Here is an 18,195-nt window from a genome sequence, read left to right on the forward strand (position 1 = left end):
AAATGCATTTTTATTTGGTTCACTACAGTTTAAATGCTTAATTATGTTCATTTTTATGCTGAGCATGACACTCTTACAAGTTCTCTTAGGCCTTTCTGAAACCTTAGGACACATCTTGCTAAGAGTTGCACAAAATAAATCAAGATGAAGTTCAGATGCTCATAAAAAGATTTCAAAGCCATGTTGGCTTGTTGCGGAGATGCTGAGTATAGTTACTGGGAAAGGAAGTTGGCGGTGCCACGCTCACTGCTCTGGGTGCTTGCTGCCTCTACAACTGCTAGGTGCAAAAGATACTGAAAGCTCTTTGCATCTCTTCATAAAAGTGAAGATCTCTGAATTTCTTTCATTTAGTAAAAACAGATAATGACATAGGTTTCATGGAAGCAAAGTGGTGTAAATTGAACTGTCAAAAAACAGGGGATACCTGTACTTCCACATTGCTCCTCAAAGAGTATACCAATTTATATTTTTATAATGTATTGTAATCACGATGGTGTGATTACTCACCTAGAGCCAGATATCCTGGAATGCGAAGTCAAGTGGGCCTTAGCAAGCATCACTACAAACAAAGCTAGTGGAGGTGATGGAATTCCAGTTGAGCGATTTCAAATCCTAAAAGATGATGCTGTGAAAGTGCTGCACTCAATATGCCAGCAAATTTGGAAAACTCAGCAGTGGCCACAGGACTGGAAAAGGTCAGTTTTCATTCCAGTCCCAAAGGCAATGCCAAAGAATGTTCAAACTACCGCACAATTGCACTCATCTCATATGCTGGCAAAGTGATGCTCAAAATTCTCCAAACCAGGCTTCAACAGTACATGAACTATGAATTTCCAGATGTTCAAGCTGGATTTAGAAAAGGCAGAGGATCCAGAGGTCAAATTGCCACCATCCGTTAGATCATCAAAAAGGCAAGAGAGTTCCAGAAAAACATCTACTACTGCTTTATTGACTATGCCAAAGCCTTTGACTATGTGGATCACAACAAACTGGAAAATTCTGAAAGAGATGGGAATACCAGACCACCTGACCTGCCTCCTGAGAAATCTGTATGCAGGTCAGGAAGCAACAGTTAGAACTGGACATGGAACAATAGACTGGTTCCAAATAGGGAAAGGAGTACGTCAAGGCTGTATATTGTCACCCTGCTTGTTTAACTTCTATGCAGAGTACATCATGAGAAACGCTGGGCTGGAGGAAGCACAAGCTGGAATCAAGATTGCTGGGAGAAATACCAATAACCTCAGATATACAGATGACACCACCCTTATGGCAGAAAGTGAAGAGGAAATAAAGAGCCTTTTGAGGAAAGTGAAAGAGGAGAGTGAAAAAGTTGGCTTAAAGCTCAACATTCAGAAAACTAAGATCATGGCATCTGGTCCCATCACTTCATGGCAGATAGATGGGGAAACAATGGAAACAGTGACAGACTTTATTTTTGGGGCTCCAAAATTAGTGCAGGTGGTGACTGCAGCCATGAAATTAAAAGACGCTTGCTTCTTGGAAGAAAGGTTGTGACCAACCTTGTGTGAAGTTGCTCAGTCATGTCTGACTCTTTGCAACCCCATGGACTGTAGCCTACCAGGCTCCTTCATCCATGGGGTTTTCCAGGCAAGAGTACTAGAGTGGGTTGCCATTTCCTTCTCCAGGGGATCTTCCCAACCCAGGGATTGAACCCAGGTCTCCTGCATTGCAGGCAGGTGCTTTACTATGTAAGCCACCAAGGAAGACATGACCAACCTAGACAGCATATTAAAAAGCAGAGACGTTGCTTTGCCAACAAAGGTCCCTCTCGTCAAAGCTTTGGTTTTTCCAGTAGTCATGTATGGATGTGAGAGTTGGACTATAAAGAAAGCAGAGCACTGAAGAATTGATGTTTTTGAACTGTGGTGTTGAAGAAGACTCTTGAGAGTCCCTTGGACAGCAAGGAGATCCAACCAGTCCGTCCTAAAGGAAGTCAGTCCTGAATATTCATTGGAAGGACTGATGTTGAAGCTGAAACTCCAATACTTTGGCCACCTGATGCGAAGAACTGACTCATTTGAAAAGACCCTGATGCTGGGAAAGATTGAAGGCAGGAGGAGAAGGGGACGACAGAGGATGAGATGGTTGGATGGCATCACTGACTCAATGGACATGAGTTTGAGTAAACTCTGGGAGTTGGTGATAGACAGGGAGGCCTGGTGTGCTGCAGTCCATGGGGTTGCAAAGAGTCAGACATGACTGAGCAACTGAACTGAACTGAATTTGTTTTTTTTTTTTTTTTTTTAGTTGAAGTGTACTTGATTTATAATATTAGTTTCTGATGTACAGTAAAGTAATATATGTGTATGTATACATATATTATTTTACATATTCATTTCCATTATGGTTTATTAGGGTACTGAATAGAGTTCCCTGGGCTATATATAGTAGGACATTTATCTATTTTATATATAGTAGCCTGTACTTGTTCATCCCAAAGCCCCGGTTTGTCCTTCCCCGCCCCTTCCCCTTGCGTAACCATGACTTTGTATTCTGTCTGAGAACCTGTTTCTGTTTTGCACATAAGTTCATTTGTGTCATGCACTTTAGACTCCACATGTAATGATGTCATGGTGTTTGTCTTTCTCTTTCTTAGTTTGATCATCTCTAGGTCCGTCCATCTGGTTGCGGATGACATTACTTCATTCTTTTTATGGCTCAGTAGTCCTCCATTGTGTATATAGACACCACCTCTTCTTTGTCCATTCATCTGTCAGCGGACATTGTGAAAAGTGCTGTTATGAACATCAGGGTGCATGTATCTTTGAATTAAGAGTTTTCTCCAGTTATATGCCCACGAGTGCTATCACTAGAAAATATGACAACTCGATTTTTATTTTTTTGAGGAACCTTCCGACTGTTTTCTGTAGTGGCTATACGAACTTACATTTCCTACTACCAGTGTTGGAGGGTTCCCTTTTCTCCACACCCTCTCCAGCATTTGTTATTTGTAGATTTTTTTCATGATGGCCATTCTGACCAATGTGAGTTGTTACCTCAATGACATTTTGATTTGTATGCCTCTGATAGTCAGCAGTGTTGATCATCTTTTCATGTGCCTATTGACTATAGGTATGTGGGATTTCTGTGGAAGGAATGATGCTGAAGCTGAAACTCCAGTACTTTGGCCACCTCATGCAAAGGGTTGACTCATTGGAAAAGACTCTGATGCTGGGAGGGATTGGAGGCAAGAGGAGAAGGGGACGACAGAGGATGAGATGGTGGGATGGCATCACTGACTCGATGGACATGAGTCTGAGTGAACTCTGGGAGTTGGTGATGGACAGGGAGGCCTGGCGTGCTGCGATTCATGGGGTCACAAAGAGTCGGACACGACTGAGCGACTGATCTGATCTGATCTGATGTATTCTTTGGAGAACTGTCTATTTAAGTCTTCTGCCCATTTTTAATTGGTTTGTTTATTCACTTTTTTTTTTTCATTACTGAGTTATATGAGCTGTTTGTGTGTTTTGGAAATTAAGCCTTTGTCAGTCACATTGTTTGCAAGTATTTTCTCCCAGTCTGTAGGTTGTCGTTTTGTTTTGTTTATGGTTTCCTTTGCTATGCCAAAGCTTATAAGTTTGATTAGGTCCCATTTGTTTATGTTTGACTTTTATTTTTTAATTTTCTTAAAGTCTTTATAGAATTTGTTGCAGTATTCCTTCTGTTTTTTTAAGTTTTCTTTTTTGGCTGAAGGGCATGTGGGATCTTAGCTCACCTACCAGGGATTGAACCTGCTCCGCCTGCATTGGAAGGCGAAGTCTTAACCACTGGATCACCAGGGAAGTCCCATATGTCTGATTTTTTAAATTTTCAAAATTATAGAGGCAATACTTGTGACCTATAACAAATTTATTTCAAAGTGTATGAAGGGAAAAGTACTTTTCATTGTCCTATACTATTTCTTAGAGGTAACTACATCAACAGTTAGCTATGTATCCTTCGTATCTTTTTAAAAACCTTACATGCCTATTGTAAATTCAAATATATGGATAAATTCAATTATATATGTGTGTATGTATCCATGTCTGTATGTGTCTCTTTATTGAGACAGCTCATTTCTAGACTCTGTTCTGTTCCATTGATCTATTTGTCTTTTCTTGTGCCAGTACCCATCCAGCTTAATAATTATAGCTTTGAGTTGGTTTTAATATGGTAAGGCAAATCTTCATTTCATCAAAAAGTTTCTTCACTCTTCTTGGGTATGAACTCTTCAAATTAACTTGGTGTGAGTGTGTGCTCAGTTGCTCAGTCGTGTCCAACTCTTGGCAACCCCATGGACTGTAGCCCGCCAGGCTCCTCCATCCATGGGATTCTCCAGGCAAGAGTACTGGAGGGTTTCCTCCTCCAGGGGATCTTTTCAACCCTGGGATTGGACCCGAGTCTCTTGCATCTCCTCTATTGGCAAGTGGATTCTTTTACCAATGTGCCACCTGGGAAGCCCTCAGATTGTTAGATCTAAGTTAAAAAAAAACACAAAAACATGGATTTTGACTGGCTTTAGACTAAATTTATAGAGAACTGACATTTCAGGAGAACTGACATGTTTCCATTTTTGAATTTTGTCACTTGGAAACCTGTCTGTTTATTTATTTGGATCTTTTATGTCCTTTGGTGAAAATCTTGTTCATTTCTTCTGAAGTTTATTTTTAGGTATTTTGTAGATTTTGTTGCCATATCATGAGTGGAATTTTCTCCCCTTACATTTTTTAAATTGATTATTGCTGGTATAGTTTTTAAGAAGCTGTTGGATTTTGTAAGTAAATCATATAATCACCTACTTTATTCAATTTTCTATTAGTTCTAACGGTTTTTCAGTTGAGTCTCTTGGCTTTTTTAGGTGGATGATTATATAGTCTGAAGATGCTAACTTTTTATCACTTCATGTATAATGTTTATATATAGGATATAATATTTATAGTATTTCTCATAGATTATTTCATGTCTTAGATATCTTAGTAGGGGTAGGGAAGAGTGATCCTAGGAAGTCATCTTGACTGAGGTTACATTTAAGGTAAGTATCAAAGAATGTGCAGCAGGTGCAATAGCAGGGTGGTAGAGAATAAATTCCAGACAGACCTTGAGGAGAGTAACAACAAGAACTGTTCAATGAATAGAAAGAAGAGGGGCTAGAGCATAGGGCGCAAGTGAGGTTGGGAGGAGCAAGGGGTGGTTGGAGAGTAAATAGGGGTGCAGTCAGAAGCTGCTAGACTCCTGAGGAGCAATTACTTTGTCTTATCGGAACTGAGAATTTAATGAAGGGTGTGTTAAGGAGAATGGTCCCTCCAAGATGTCCACACGTGGGAATTGACTGGCAGTCCAGTGTTTAGGACTCCTCACTTCCACTGCAAGGGGCCCAGGTTTGATCCCTGGTTGGGGAACTAAGATACCACAAGCCACATAGCACTGTAAGAAAAAAACAATCAAAACCCAAAACAACAACAATGAGGAAAAACAACCAAAGCTGTCCACACACTAATCCCTGAAATCTGTACATATGTTACTTTACATGGCAGACGGGTCTTCGCGCATGAAATTAAAGCTTCAGACTTTAAATAGGGAGGCTGCCCTAGATTATTCACGTGGGCCCTGTCTAATCACATGAACCTGAAAAGCAAGGAGGTTCCTCTGCCTGGAAACAGAAGCAAGATGTGGTTAAAGGGGAAGTTGGAGAGATCAGTGCAAGAGGAACCTAACCCACCGTGACTGAAGGGTATCACATGGAAAATCTGAAGAGGAACACTAAAGCAGACTGTCTGATAACCAGCAAGGTAGTGGGGCCCTACAGCTGTAAGGAACCGAATTTAGCCTGCAGCAGCTTGGAAGCGTGCTCATCCCCAGAGTCTGCAGAAAGGAATGCAGCCCTCCCGCGCCTCTGGTTTTGGTCTTGGGATAGCCTATGCAGAGGGCCCTGCTGAGCCATGCTGCACCTGGACTTGCCGCTTTTAGAGCTCTGAGATAATAAATTTGAGTGGCTTCAGGCTGCTGAGTTTGTGGTAATTTGCTAGAGCAGCAGTAGAACACTAGCGCAAAGGGGTTTACGCCAGGAAGTAGGGTTAAATTTTGTGTTATTAACTGCCCTTTGTGTTGTGTGGAAAATGGATTAGGGAGACGCAGATTTGGAGGCAGGGCAACTTGTGTTGTGGGAATATGGTGGTGTCAGGGCTTAGGTGGGCAACGGTGGGAAGCAGGTATGATTTGAGATTTACTTGCGAGGTTGGAATTGCCAGTTTGGTCACTGATTTGGTGTTAGGAGTGAGCGAGAAGAGAGACACGAGGGTGACAGCTGGCTTGGATGCTGAGTGATGGTGAAGCTGTCCTTTGAGCCAGGCTTGAGCAGGTCGGAGGATGCCACGTCATCAATCAGTGATAATTCCAGGTTGTTCTTCATTTGGAAATTGTCCTATAAATACTTATTCTAAGGTAGAGTATATCAGTAAGATGATTGCTTTATCAGTTAAGACCTAAATTGTTTTTCTTTGTTGTTGTGTTTTTTTTTTTAGGTCATGTAGGAAATTGTAGATCATGTGAAGATGGGACTGTTGATATTTGTTCGCAATCTGCTGCTAGCCCTCTGCCTTTTTCTGGTACTGGGATTTTTGTATTATTCTGCATGGAAGCTACATTTACTCCAGTGGGAGGACTCCAGTAAGTATGGTCGCACTCTAGCCTACCCTCAGAAAAAGCCTGCTGTGGATCAGTTATGGGGCTTTCCCGTGGCTGCAATGCTCTCAGATTCTTCAGAGATGAGCACTGAGAGTAAACTGAGCTTCCTGGAACTTAGGCTCAGAAACCATCCACCACTTTTGTTGCTCTAGGGTGAGAACTTTGATGTTTTATAAAAACTGCATGCCATGGCAAATCTTTTTATGAACTTAAGGAAAATATGCTGTTTTATCTTCAATAAAATTCCAAACCATACCAGTACTTCTGGTACTCCAATGTTGTTCTTTCAAATTATTATACTTTACTACCACTCCCATTTGCCAGTTATCATCTTGGGGCTTGCTGTTGAAGTTGGTTTTCTAATGCCCTTAAAGCATGCATCTTTACCCTTTCCTTGGATTTTCAGCTTTTAATTTAACACTCTCTTTGTTTTATTTTCCCTAAAGAACTTTTGTCTACTTCATCTTTTTAGCCCTTGTTGGTACTGAACTTGTACCTGAATAGAATAATGGCTTTTCCCCCTACCCAGTAGCTCCTAGCCCTTTCTCCCGTGGCAGTCATTTCATGGGTTATACTTTTTTCCGTATGGCTTTCTGACCCGCCTCCCCAACACCAGCTTGCTTCTGGTTCACTCAGTGTCGCCTGCATTGTGGTTTGGGGTTTGCAGTTGAAGAATTGCACTGAGCCGCACCAGCCTCGGAACAGTGCCTTCTTGGCTGTCTTTCAGGTGCCACATGGTGGCCACACGTGGTTTTCCTTTTGCTTCTTTTGTCTCGTGGCTGTCTGAACTGGCTGCAGTAAAGTTTGGGTAGTCTGTTCTGATTCCTAATGTCTTTTCTCTAGGATAGTTCTATTTTTACAAACACTTATTGGATACCAGTGTGGAATTCACTTGAGAGTAGAGTCAGTCTCTAGCTCAGAGGTTAACTGAGTTAGAATGAGTTGGAAGAGGCAGCTGGCAATTGGCCTGCTACTGTATTGACTCCTTAATGTGGGAACTGTTCCTGTGAGGTTGTTCATAATTTTCTCACAAGGTCCAAAGTACTGAAGCAGCTTTAAGCCAGTTTTAAAAGCATAGTGTTATACTTTTCATATTATTGTTTTATGAGTAATGTTTAAGTGCCTCTTAAATGCATAGTTTATAATTATCATTACTTACTTTGTGTTTCTATTTAAATTTTTCTGTTCCAACTTATCTTTAAGATCAAGGAGAGGACCCAGAGTAAGGAGAGTTTATATCTGCTTCTGCTAAGTTGCTTCAGTCGTGTCCGACTCTCTGCAACCCCAGAGACGGCAGCCGACCAGGCTCCCCTGTCCCTGGGATTCTCCAGGCAAGAACACTGGAGTGGGTTGCCATTTCCTTCTCCAATGCAGGAAAGTGAAAAGTGAAAGTGAAGTCGCTCAGTCGTGTCCGACTCCTAGCGACCCCATGGAGTGCAGCCTCCCAGGCTCCTCCGTCCATGGGATTTTCCAGGCAAGAGTACTGGAGTGGGGTGCCATTGCCTTCTCCGGAGTTTATATCAATGCAGTGTGAAATTCTGTAGTTAGCAGCATTGTCCATATCTGTAATGGTTGGGTTCATTTATATTCATAAAAATGATGGGAATATGTACAAGGAATGGGAGGCTTTCCTTCTCTGTTAAGAGGTACTGTGGAAGACATAGCCAAGGATTAGATGATTTTTTTCTAGAGAAATTGAGAAGGACATTAACTTTATGGAAGACCTATTGTGTGTCAGGTTTTAGGCTAGATAATTTACAAATTTAATTTACTTCTTACTATAACCATGTGAAGAGGCTATTATTATCTCTATTTTCCATTTGAGCAAACTAAAGTGTTTAGTTTAATTTACCCAAGTTACATAGCTAATTATTAGAACTGGAATTGAGTCCTGATTTTCTTTCTTTAAACATATTTTCATTATTTTACTGAAAAGTATAGTAAATACTAAGAGTATAAATTAATTCTGTATTTCAATTGGTAAAAAGAAAGAACAGAGAGACTCAGAGAAGAAATCATAGAGTGTCAGGATAGAGGTGAAGAAAGAAAAGGGGAGGAAAATAAGAAGAGAAAGAAAGTCCTCCAGGCGACAAGGGGTTTATTAGGTTGGAGGTGACAGTTGCTGTTCTTGTGCTGTAGGTTCCATAGTTTGTTAACAGTTACCATCTGCTTTGAGTTAGTTATTAGCTGACTACCCACTATCCACATCTTTTCTGTTATTCTCTCACGCCTTTCAGATATTTGACCTCGAATGGGTTTTTTAGACCTCCTTACTATAGCATGTTGTTTCTGTGCTGTAATATCAGAGGATGGAGTAATGTGATCAACCCTAATGTCTTACCAACTCAGGGGTTATCTTTTACCTTGTAACCTTTACTCAGTCAACAAGGTCAAGCTGAAGGAGTTTCTAAAGCAAATGGCTACTGTGTACTGAATTGTAAGTGATGGTTTGACAGTATTGATGCTGCTGCTAATAATAATGAAATGAAAATAATAATTTGTTGAGTGTCTACTGTATGTATCGTAATGAGAGCTTTATATTCATAACCTCATAGTTTACATTGATTATTATTATCCTCTTTTACAGATGTAGAAACTGAGGCTTCAAAGAGGCTCAGTGATCAAGAGTTTGTCTCTCATCTGTGGAGCTTAGAGGGCACTACCAAGCTTGAAAAATAAATGTCTTTGGCATTATTTTCCTTAATTTTTATTCATTTATGACTTAACCAAGGTTACATATTAGGATTCCATCACGTTGGGGGAAAGGCGGGGAGTCAAGAGTTTTTTATTATCAACTGATTTATTCAGTAAGCAATATGTTCTTATTATGGTCCAAACTGTTCTATGTAAACTGCATATAAGATGAAGGTAGACTTTATGCTCTCAGCCTATAACATGAGAAAGAAATAAATCAACTACTATAATGTGTCATATTCTAAAAGAGAGGTCTGTGTGAAATGCCATGTTAGAGCATGGAATTCCTTCCTGCTAGGAAATTTTAAGAATTAATCCCAAGGCATGTGGTATTAATAGAAAGATGCAAACTGTTCTCTCTTGAGCAGTTTAGAGCTGCATGTGGCCAGTGCTTAGTCAGATTGCCAGGGCTTGGGTCAGGTGCTTAATCTAAAGGTTTGCTGTGTGAGATTGGTCCTAGTTATCAATGTGTTTTTAGAAGTTCTGTAGCTTGAGGTTTCCCGTTCTGCATGTTAAGGGGCTTGGAGGTTGCCACTCTGACTAACAACAAGTGAAACACTGAACAGACGAAAAGTCAACTCCTCTTGGCTCTGTAAGAGAGAAGAGCACGCAGGGCAGACCATTGCCACCGCATCTGGAGAGAACCACTAAAAAAAAGTTTAAAAAGTAGAACCTGTATGCTAAAAAAGGAAAGAAAATAGAATCATAAATTGCTCGATTAAAACCATAAAAAGCATAAAAAGAGTAGAGGATAAAAATAAGAACAAAAAATGAGGACAGCAAATAGAAAACTGTAATGAATATGGTATTACTCCAAATATATTGGTAGTCACTTTGAATATCAGTGGTCTAAATGCACCAATTATAAGACAGAGATTGGCCCAAACAAACAAGACCCGACTGCCTGTTGTCTGCAAGAAACCCATTTTAGTTATAAAGACACATATAAATTAAAAGTAAATGGAGAAAAATATACGGTGCTAACACTAGTCAAAACAGGTAGGAGTAGATGTGTTAATTTCAGACAAAGCAGGCTTCAAAACAAGGAAAGTTATCACTGATAAAGAAGGCACGACATGATGATAAAGGGGTTGGTTCTCTGACAAGGCATAAAAATTCTCAATGTGTATGCACCTAATAGAGCCTCAAACTGTGAGGCAAAAATCAGTAAAATTGCAAAGAGTAGTAGATGAATACTATCATAGTTGGAGACTTCAATACCACTTTGTCAAAAATGAACAGATCCAGCAGGCAGGAAATATGTAAGAACCTAATTGAATTCAATCACACCATCAATCAATTGGCTATAATTGATGCCTATAGACTACTTCACCTGGCAACAACAGGATATGCATTTCTTCTCAAGTTCACATGCAACATTCAAGATAGACCATGTTCTGGGCCGTAAAACACATCTTTTTTTTCCCCCTTCAAGTATAGCTAATTTGGCAATGTTATGTTCATTTCTAGCATATAGCAAAGCGATTCAATTTATATACGTATATATACACAAATATACATATATATTCCATTATATTTTATTCCATAATATTGAATATAGTTCTCTATGCTATATAGGGAGGACCTTGTTGTTTATTTTATGTATAATACTTTGTATCTGCTAATATCAAACTCCTAATTTAACCCTCTCCCCCTTTTCCCTTTTGGTAACCGTAAATTTGTTTTCCATGTCTGTGAGTCTGTTTCTGTTTTGTTGGTAAGTTCATTTGTATTGTATTTTTTTTGTTTATTCTTGGATATAGTGGATTAACAATGTTATGTTAGTTTCAGGTATCCAGCAAAGTGAATCAGTTATACATATATCCATTCTTTTTTAGATTCTTTTTCCATATAGGTTATTGCAGATCATTGAGTAGAGTTCCCTGTGCTCACAGCAGGGCCTTACTAGTTATCTGTTTTATGTATGGTAGTGTATATATGTTAATCCCAATCTCTTAATTTATCCCCTCATCTTTTACCTTTGATAACCAAAAGTTTATTTTCTATATCTATGAGCCTGTTTCTGTTTTGTCAATAAGTTCATTTGTATGATATTTTAGATCCCACAAATAAGTGATATCATAGGCTATTTGTCTTTCTCTGACTTACTTCACTTAGTGTGACAATCTCTAGGTCCATCATTTTACTACAGATGGCAGTATCTCATTCTTTTTCCATAAACATCTTAACAAATTTATAAGAATAGAAATCATACAATGTGTTCTTTCAGACCACAAAAGAACTAAACTAGAAATCAGTGAAACAAAGATAACTAGAAAATCCCCAAATACATGAAAATTAAACTGTATACTTCTAAGTACAACATGGGTCAAAAAATAAATATATGAGATTTTAAAGAATATTTTTAACTGAATGAAATGATAGCCAAACTGATAAAAAAAAAAGTGGGATATAGCAAGATCAGAGGGAAATTTATAGTGTTGAAACATATATTAGAAAAGAAGAAAGATCTAAAATCAATTATCTAAGTTTCCACCTTCAGTTCAGTTCAGTCGCTCAGTTGTGTCTGACTCTTTGTGACCCTATGAACTGCAGCATGCCAGGCCTCCCTGTCCATCACCAACTCCCAGAATTTACTCAAACTCATGTCCACTGAGTTGGTGATGCCATCCAACCATCTTATCCTCTGTCATCCCCTTCTTCTCCTGCCCTCAATCTTTCCCAGCATCTTTTCAAATGGTCTTTTCAAATGAGTCAGCTCTTCGCATCAGGTGGCCAAAGTATTGGAGTTTCATCTTCAACATCAGTCTTTCCAATGAACACCCAGGACTGATCTCCTTTAGGATGGACTAGTTGGATCTCCTTGCAGTCTAAGGGACTCTCAAGAGTCTTCTCCAACACCACAGTTCAAAAGCATCAATTCTTCAGTGCTCAGCTTTCTTTATAGTCCAACTCTCACATCCATACATGACCACTGGAAAAACCGTAGCCTTGACTAGAAGGACCTTTGTTGGCAAAGTAATGTCTCTGCTTTTTAATATGCTATCTAGGTTGGTCATAACTTTCCTTCCAAGGAGTAAGCAAACGTCTTTTAATTTCATGGCTGCAGTCACCATCTGCACTAATTTTGGAGCCCAAAAAATAAAGTCTGACACTGTTTCCATTGTTTCCCCATCTATCTGCCATGAAGTGATGGGACCAGATGCCATGATCTTCGTTTTCTGAATGTTGAGCTTTAAGCCAACTTTTTCACTCTCCTCTTTCACTTTAATCCAGGGCTCCTTAGTTCTTCTTCACTTCTTGCCATAAGGGTGGTGTCATCTGCATATCTGAGGTTATTGATATTTCTCCCAGCAATCTTGATTCCAGCTTGTGCTTCATCCAGCCCAGGGTTTCTCATGATATACTCTGCATATAAGTTAAATAAGTAGGGTGACAATATACAGCCTTGACATATTCCTTTTCCTATTTGGAACCAGTCTGTTGTTCCACATCCAGTTCTAACTGTTGCTTCTTGACCTGCATACAGATTTCTCAGGAGGCAGGTCAGGTGGTCTGGTATTCCCATCTCTTTCATAATTTTCCAGAGTTTATTGTGATCCACACAGTCAAAGGCTTTGGCATAGTCAATAAAGCAGAAGTAGATGTTTTTCTGGAACTCTTGCTTTTTTGATGATCCAGCAGATGGTGGCAATTTGATCTCTGGTTCCTCTGCCTTTTTTAAAACCAGCTTGAACATCTGGAAGTTCACAGTTCATGTATTGCTGAAGCCTGGCTTGGAGAATTTTAAGCATTACTTTACTAGTGTGTGACCTGACTTTAAGACTTATTATAAAGCTACAGTGATCAAGATAGTGTAGTGTTGGCAGAAGATTAGACAAATAGAGCAGTGGAACATTGATAGAGAGCCCAGAAATAGACCCACATGTAGTCAGTTGATAAAGGAGCAAAAGCAATATAATGGAGAAAAGATAGTTGTTTTAACAAATTGGAGCTGGAACAACTGGACATCCATATCCCCCCCCAAAAAAAATCTAGATAGACATTATATCTTTTACAAAAATTAACTCAAAATGGATCACCCCACAGATCTAAATGTAAAACATAAAACTTTAAAATTTTTGGAAGATAGAGGAGAAAACCTACATGACCTTGGATTTGGTGATGACTTTTTAGATACCCTGGTGGCTTAGAGGTTAAAGCATCCGCCTGGAATGCGGGAGACCTGGGTTCGATCCCTGGGTGGGGAAGATCCCCTGGAGAAGGAAAATGGCAACCCACTCCAGTACTCTTGCCTGGACAATCCCATGGAGGGAGGAGCCTGGTAGGCTACAGTCCATGGGGTCACAAAGAGTCGGACATGACTGAGCGACTTCACTTTCACTTCACTTTTAGATACAACACGAAAGGCACAATTTGTGAAAGAAAGCAGTAAAAACTGGACTTCATTAAAATTAAAAGCTTCTGCTCTGTAAAGAGAATGAAAAAACAATTTACAGTTTGGAATAAAATATTTGTAAAGGACACATCTGATAAAGGATTTTATTCAAAATATATGAACTCTTAAAACTCAACAGTGAGAACACAGGTAACTCTGTTTAAAAATTAGCCAAAGACCTCAACAAAGAATGTATACAGATGGAAAATAAACATGAAAGAATGCTCTACATCATGTATCATCAGGGAAATGCAAATTAAAATAACAATGAGATACCACTATATACCTATTAGAATGGCCAAAATCTGGAACACTAATAATACCAAATGCTGGCAAGGTTGTGGAACAGTGAGAACTCATTCATTGCAGGTGGAAATTTAAAATGGTACAGCTACTTTGGAAAATAACAGTTTCTTATGAAACAAAACATACTCCATGCTCCAGCAATCACATTCCTTGGTATTTATCCAAATGAATATTGTGTCCAGAACCTAAAGTTGTATGTTTATAATGTTTTATTCATAAGCAAACTTGGAAGCAACCTAGATGTCCTTCAGTAGTTGAATGGATAACTAAACTGTAGTACATCCAGACAATGGAATATGATTAAGTGCTAACAACAAATGAACTACCAAAGGCATGAGATGATGCGGAGGAACCTTAAATGCATATTGCTAAGTCTTGAGTGGGTGAGTCCCATTAAGTTACAGAAGCATGAAACACCATGGGCTTTCCTCAGATCCATGCTAAACGCAGCATTAAATCACGGCTACATAAGTTCAAGGTGATCAGGCAGTAATTGAACTACTACTTTTTTTTTCTTTTTTGGGCTGTACTGCATGGCATGTGGGATCATTTCCCCAACTAGGGATTGAACTTGTGCCCCCTGCAATGGCAGTGCAGAGTCTTAACCTCTGGACCATCAGGGAAGTCCCTGAACTGCCTCCATTCTTGTTCTTCTTTAAGATTTGTTCATTCATTCATTTTTGGCTGTGCTTGGTCTTTGTTGCTGTGTGAGGGCTCTTCATGTGTTGTGTGGGCTTCTCACTGTGGGGGCCTCTCTTGTCGTGGAGCACAGACTCTAGGTAGTTGGCTTCGGTAGTTGTGGCTCAGAGACTCTAGAGCATGGATGGGCTCAGTAGTTGTGGCACACGGGCTTAGTTGCCCCGCAGCATATGGGATCTTCCCGGACCAGGGATTGAACCCGTGTCCCCTGCATTGGCAGGCAGATTCCTAACCACTGGACCACCAGGGAAGCCCCCTGCACTGCCTCTTAAAGCAAAAATCAGTGCTCTTCAGAGAAAGATAATAATACTCAGTTTCTACATGTAATATCTACAGTGTCCAGTGTTCAGTAAGTTACTAGACATATAAGCAGGAAAATGAAATCCATATTCAAGGAAAAACTCCAAGTCTATGGGTAAGTTGGCCCAGATTTTGGACTTGGCGATAAAGTAGCTATTATTGATAATCTGAAGAATGAAAAGAAGTATAGTGAACAATAAGTAGTCTTAGCAGATAAATAGAAGCTATGAAAAAGAACCAAGTGCACAGTCGATATCTGAACAGTATAGGAACAGAAATGAATTTTTCATTTAATACTAGACTGGATAAAACAGAGGAAGTCAATGAACTTGAAGAGAGTGTAATAGAAATTATCCAATCTGAGCCACAGAAAGAAAAAAAAAATATTGAAGAAAAATGAACAGAATCTCTGGGACCTGTGGGACAATATAAAAATTTTTTAATATAAGAATTGGGCAGAAAAAATAGTTTGAAGAAATAATGGCTGAAAACTTCCTGAATTTGGTGGAAACAAATTAACTGATCTAGGAAGCTCAGCAAACTGTAATAAGGATAAATATTGGGGGAGAGAGGAAACCTAGGTACATCAGAAACTTGTGAAATTTAAAAATGAAAACCTTGAAAGACAGAGAAAAGGAAACATTGTGTATGAGGGTAAGAAATTCCACTGACTTTTCACCATAAACAAAAAGAACACAATGAAAGCTCCTTAAATGTTGAAAGAAAATACCAAGAACTTGTCATCCCAGAATTCTTAATCTAAGGAAAATATCCTGCAAAAATGAGGATGAAATAAAGACATTTTCAAATAGAGAAGAGTTAAGAGAATTTGTTGCTAGCAGAACTGTGTAATAAAAGAATCCTAAAGGATATCCTTCAGGCAAGTGGGAAGTGATACCAGATGGAAAGTTGGATCCCCAGGAAAAAATGAAGATCACTGGAAATGATAAATAATGGGAAATATGAGAGACTTTTTTTCCTTTCTTCTCATAACTTGCTTAAAAGACAACTAATTACTTAAAGCAAAAATAAAGACCCTGTAAAGTGAGGCTGTGAACGTGTGTAGAAATAAAAAGATAGGACAACACTTGCATAAAGAGTAGGGGGTGAGTAAATGGAATTTGCTGTTGTAAGATTATTACATTTGTGAAAAACAAGAAATGGGAAATAGGAATGTTGTGTATAAAGTAAGTAAAGGGTAGAGTAAATATAAAATGTCATATGTAGAAAGGTATTATATTGACTTTGATAAGTGAGGGGTATGATTCCTATCAATGTTCTACTTATTACCTAGTAGAATAACTAGTAAAAAAAAATAATAAAAAGAAGTTTTTATCTAAGAAATCAATAGAAGAAATAAAATAGAGCACTATAAAATTTCAGTTAATCCCAGAAAAAAGAAATATAAGAAGAAAAAAACAGAAGGGAGAAACGGAAAACAAATTGTAAGACAGTTGACTTCGTCCTTACTATATAAATCATTACATTTAAATGTGAACAGATTAAAACTCCAGCTAAAGGCAGAAACCATCAGAATGGTTAATGAAGTAGAATCTTAACTATGTCCTAATATGAGACATATGTATTAAATTTAAAGACACAGATGGGTTCAAAGTAAAAGGATGGAAAATATATAAACAATAAGCATTTGGTACAGCTATATTAATTTCAGCAAATTATACTTTAAGACAGAGAGATGAGAGAGGGTCATTACTTAATGATAAAAGGAGAAATTCACCAGGAAGACATATATAAATGTGTATGTGTAAAATAAGCTAATAAAAGCAGTAACAAACCTAGACAGCGTATTAAAAAGCAGAGACATTACTTTGCTGACAAAGGTCTGTACAGTCAGGCTATGGTTTTTCCAGTAGTCATGTATGGACGTGAGAGTTGGACTATAAAAAAGACTGAGCACAGAAGAATGATGCCTTCAAACTGTGGTGTTGGAGAAGACTCTTGAGAGTCCCTTGGGCAGCAAGGAGATCAAACCAGTCAATCCTAAAGGAAATCAACTCTGAATATTCATTGGAAGGACTGATGCTGAAGTTGAAGCTCCAATACTTTGGCCACCTGATGCGAAGAGCAGACTCATTGGAAGACTCTGATCCTGGGAAAGATTGAAGGCAGGAGGAGAAGTGGATGACAGAGGATGAGATGGTTGGATGGCATCACTGACTCAATGGACATGAGTTTGAGTAAAACTCTGGTAGATGGTGAAGGACAGGGAAGCCTGACGTGCTGCGGTCTACAGGGTTGCAAAGAGTAGAACACAACTGAGTGACTGAACAACAACCAATAAGATTAAAGGGAGAAAAGGACAAATCCACAATCATGTTCAAATATATTAATACCCACTCTAATTAATAAAACAAGTCAGAAAATCTGTAAGGCTATAGAAGATCTCAGCAACACTATCAACTACTTCTACCTAATTGAAATTTATAAAACACTTTACCCAATAATGGCAGAATATGCATTCTTTTCGAGTGTAAGCAGCATGTTCATTGAGGCTGATGCTAGGCCATAAAATAAGTCTCAATAAATTTTAAAAGATTGAAATCTTAGTATATTCTGTGGTTATGATGGAATTAGAAATCAATAAGACAGTAATTACAGGTACAGGCAAATTAAAACTTGCAGGCCAAACCCAGCTGGCTGCCTGTTTCTGTAAAATTTTATCAGAACACAACTGTGTATAAATTCATTTACATATTGTCAGTTGCTACTTTTGTGCTATAATGGCAACATTTAAAATTTTTATTTTTATTGAAGTATAGTGGATTTACAATGTTGTGTTTGTTTCAGGTGTGCAGCGAAGTAATTCAGTTATGCATACATACCTACATGCATAGTTTCAGATTTTTTTTCCTTATAGGTTATTACTAAATATTGAATATAGTTCCCTATGCTATACAGTAGGCCTTGTTGTTTATCTGTGTTATATACTGTAGTGTACATATGTTAATCCCAAACTCCTAGTTTATCCCTTACCCTTTCCCCTTTGGTAACTATAAGTTTGTTTTCTGTGTCTGTGAGTCTGTTTCTATTTTGCGTATAAGTTCATGTTGTCGTTCTTTTTACAGTTTCCACGTATAAGCAAAATA

The 18,195-nt window shown here is 38.7% G+C and overlaps 1 protein-coding gene across 4 annotated transcripts in view; it reads left to right on the forward strand.

Moving 5' to 3' along the window:
• The window catches only part of ST3GAL3 (ST3 beta-galactoside alpha-2,3-sialyltransferase 3), a 215,260-nt gene that overhangs the window by 22,544 nt on the left and 174,521 nt on the right, over nucleotides 1–18,195 (forward strand). For all 4 annotated transcript variants that reach the window (XM_070368330.1, XM_070368329.1, XM_070368333.1 and 1 more), the window contains exon 2: nucleotides 6,528–6,672. In XM_070368330.1, coding sequence (XP_070224431.1) covers nucleotides 6,558–6,672 — 115 coding nt within the window. In that variant the 5' untranslated portion in view covers nucleotides 6,528–6,557. The remainder of the gene's footprint in view (nucleotides 1–6,527; nucleotides 6,673–18,195) is intronic.

The sequence above is a fragment of the Bos mutus genome, chromosome 3 (genome assembly GCF_027580195.1).
Source record: "Bos mutus isolate GX-2022 chromosome 3, NWIPB_WYAK_1.1, whole genome shotgun sequence".
Classification (NCBI taxonomy): Eukaryota; Metazoa; Chordata; class Mammalia; order Artiodactyla; family Bovidae; genus Bos; species Bos mutus.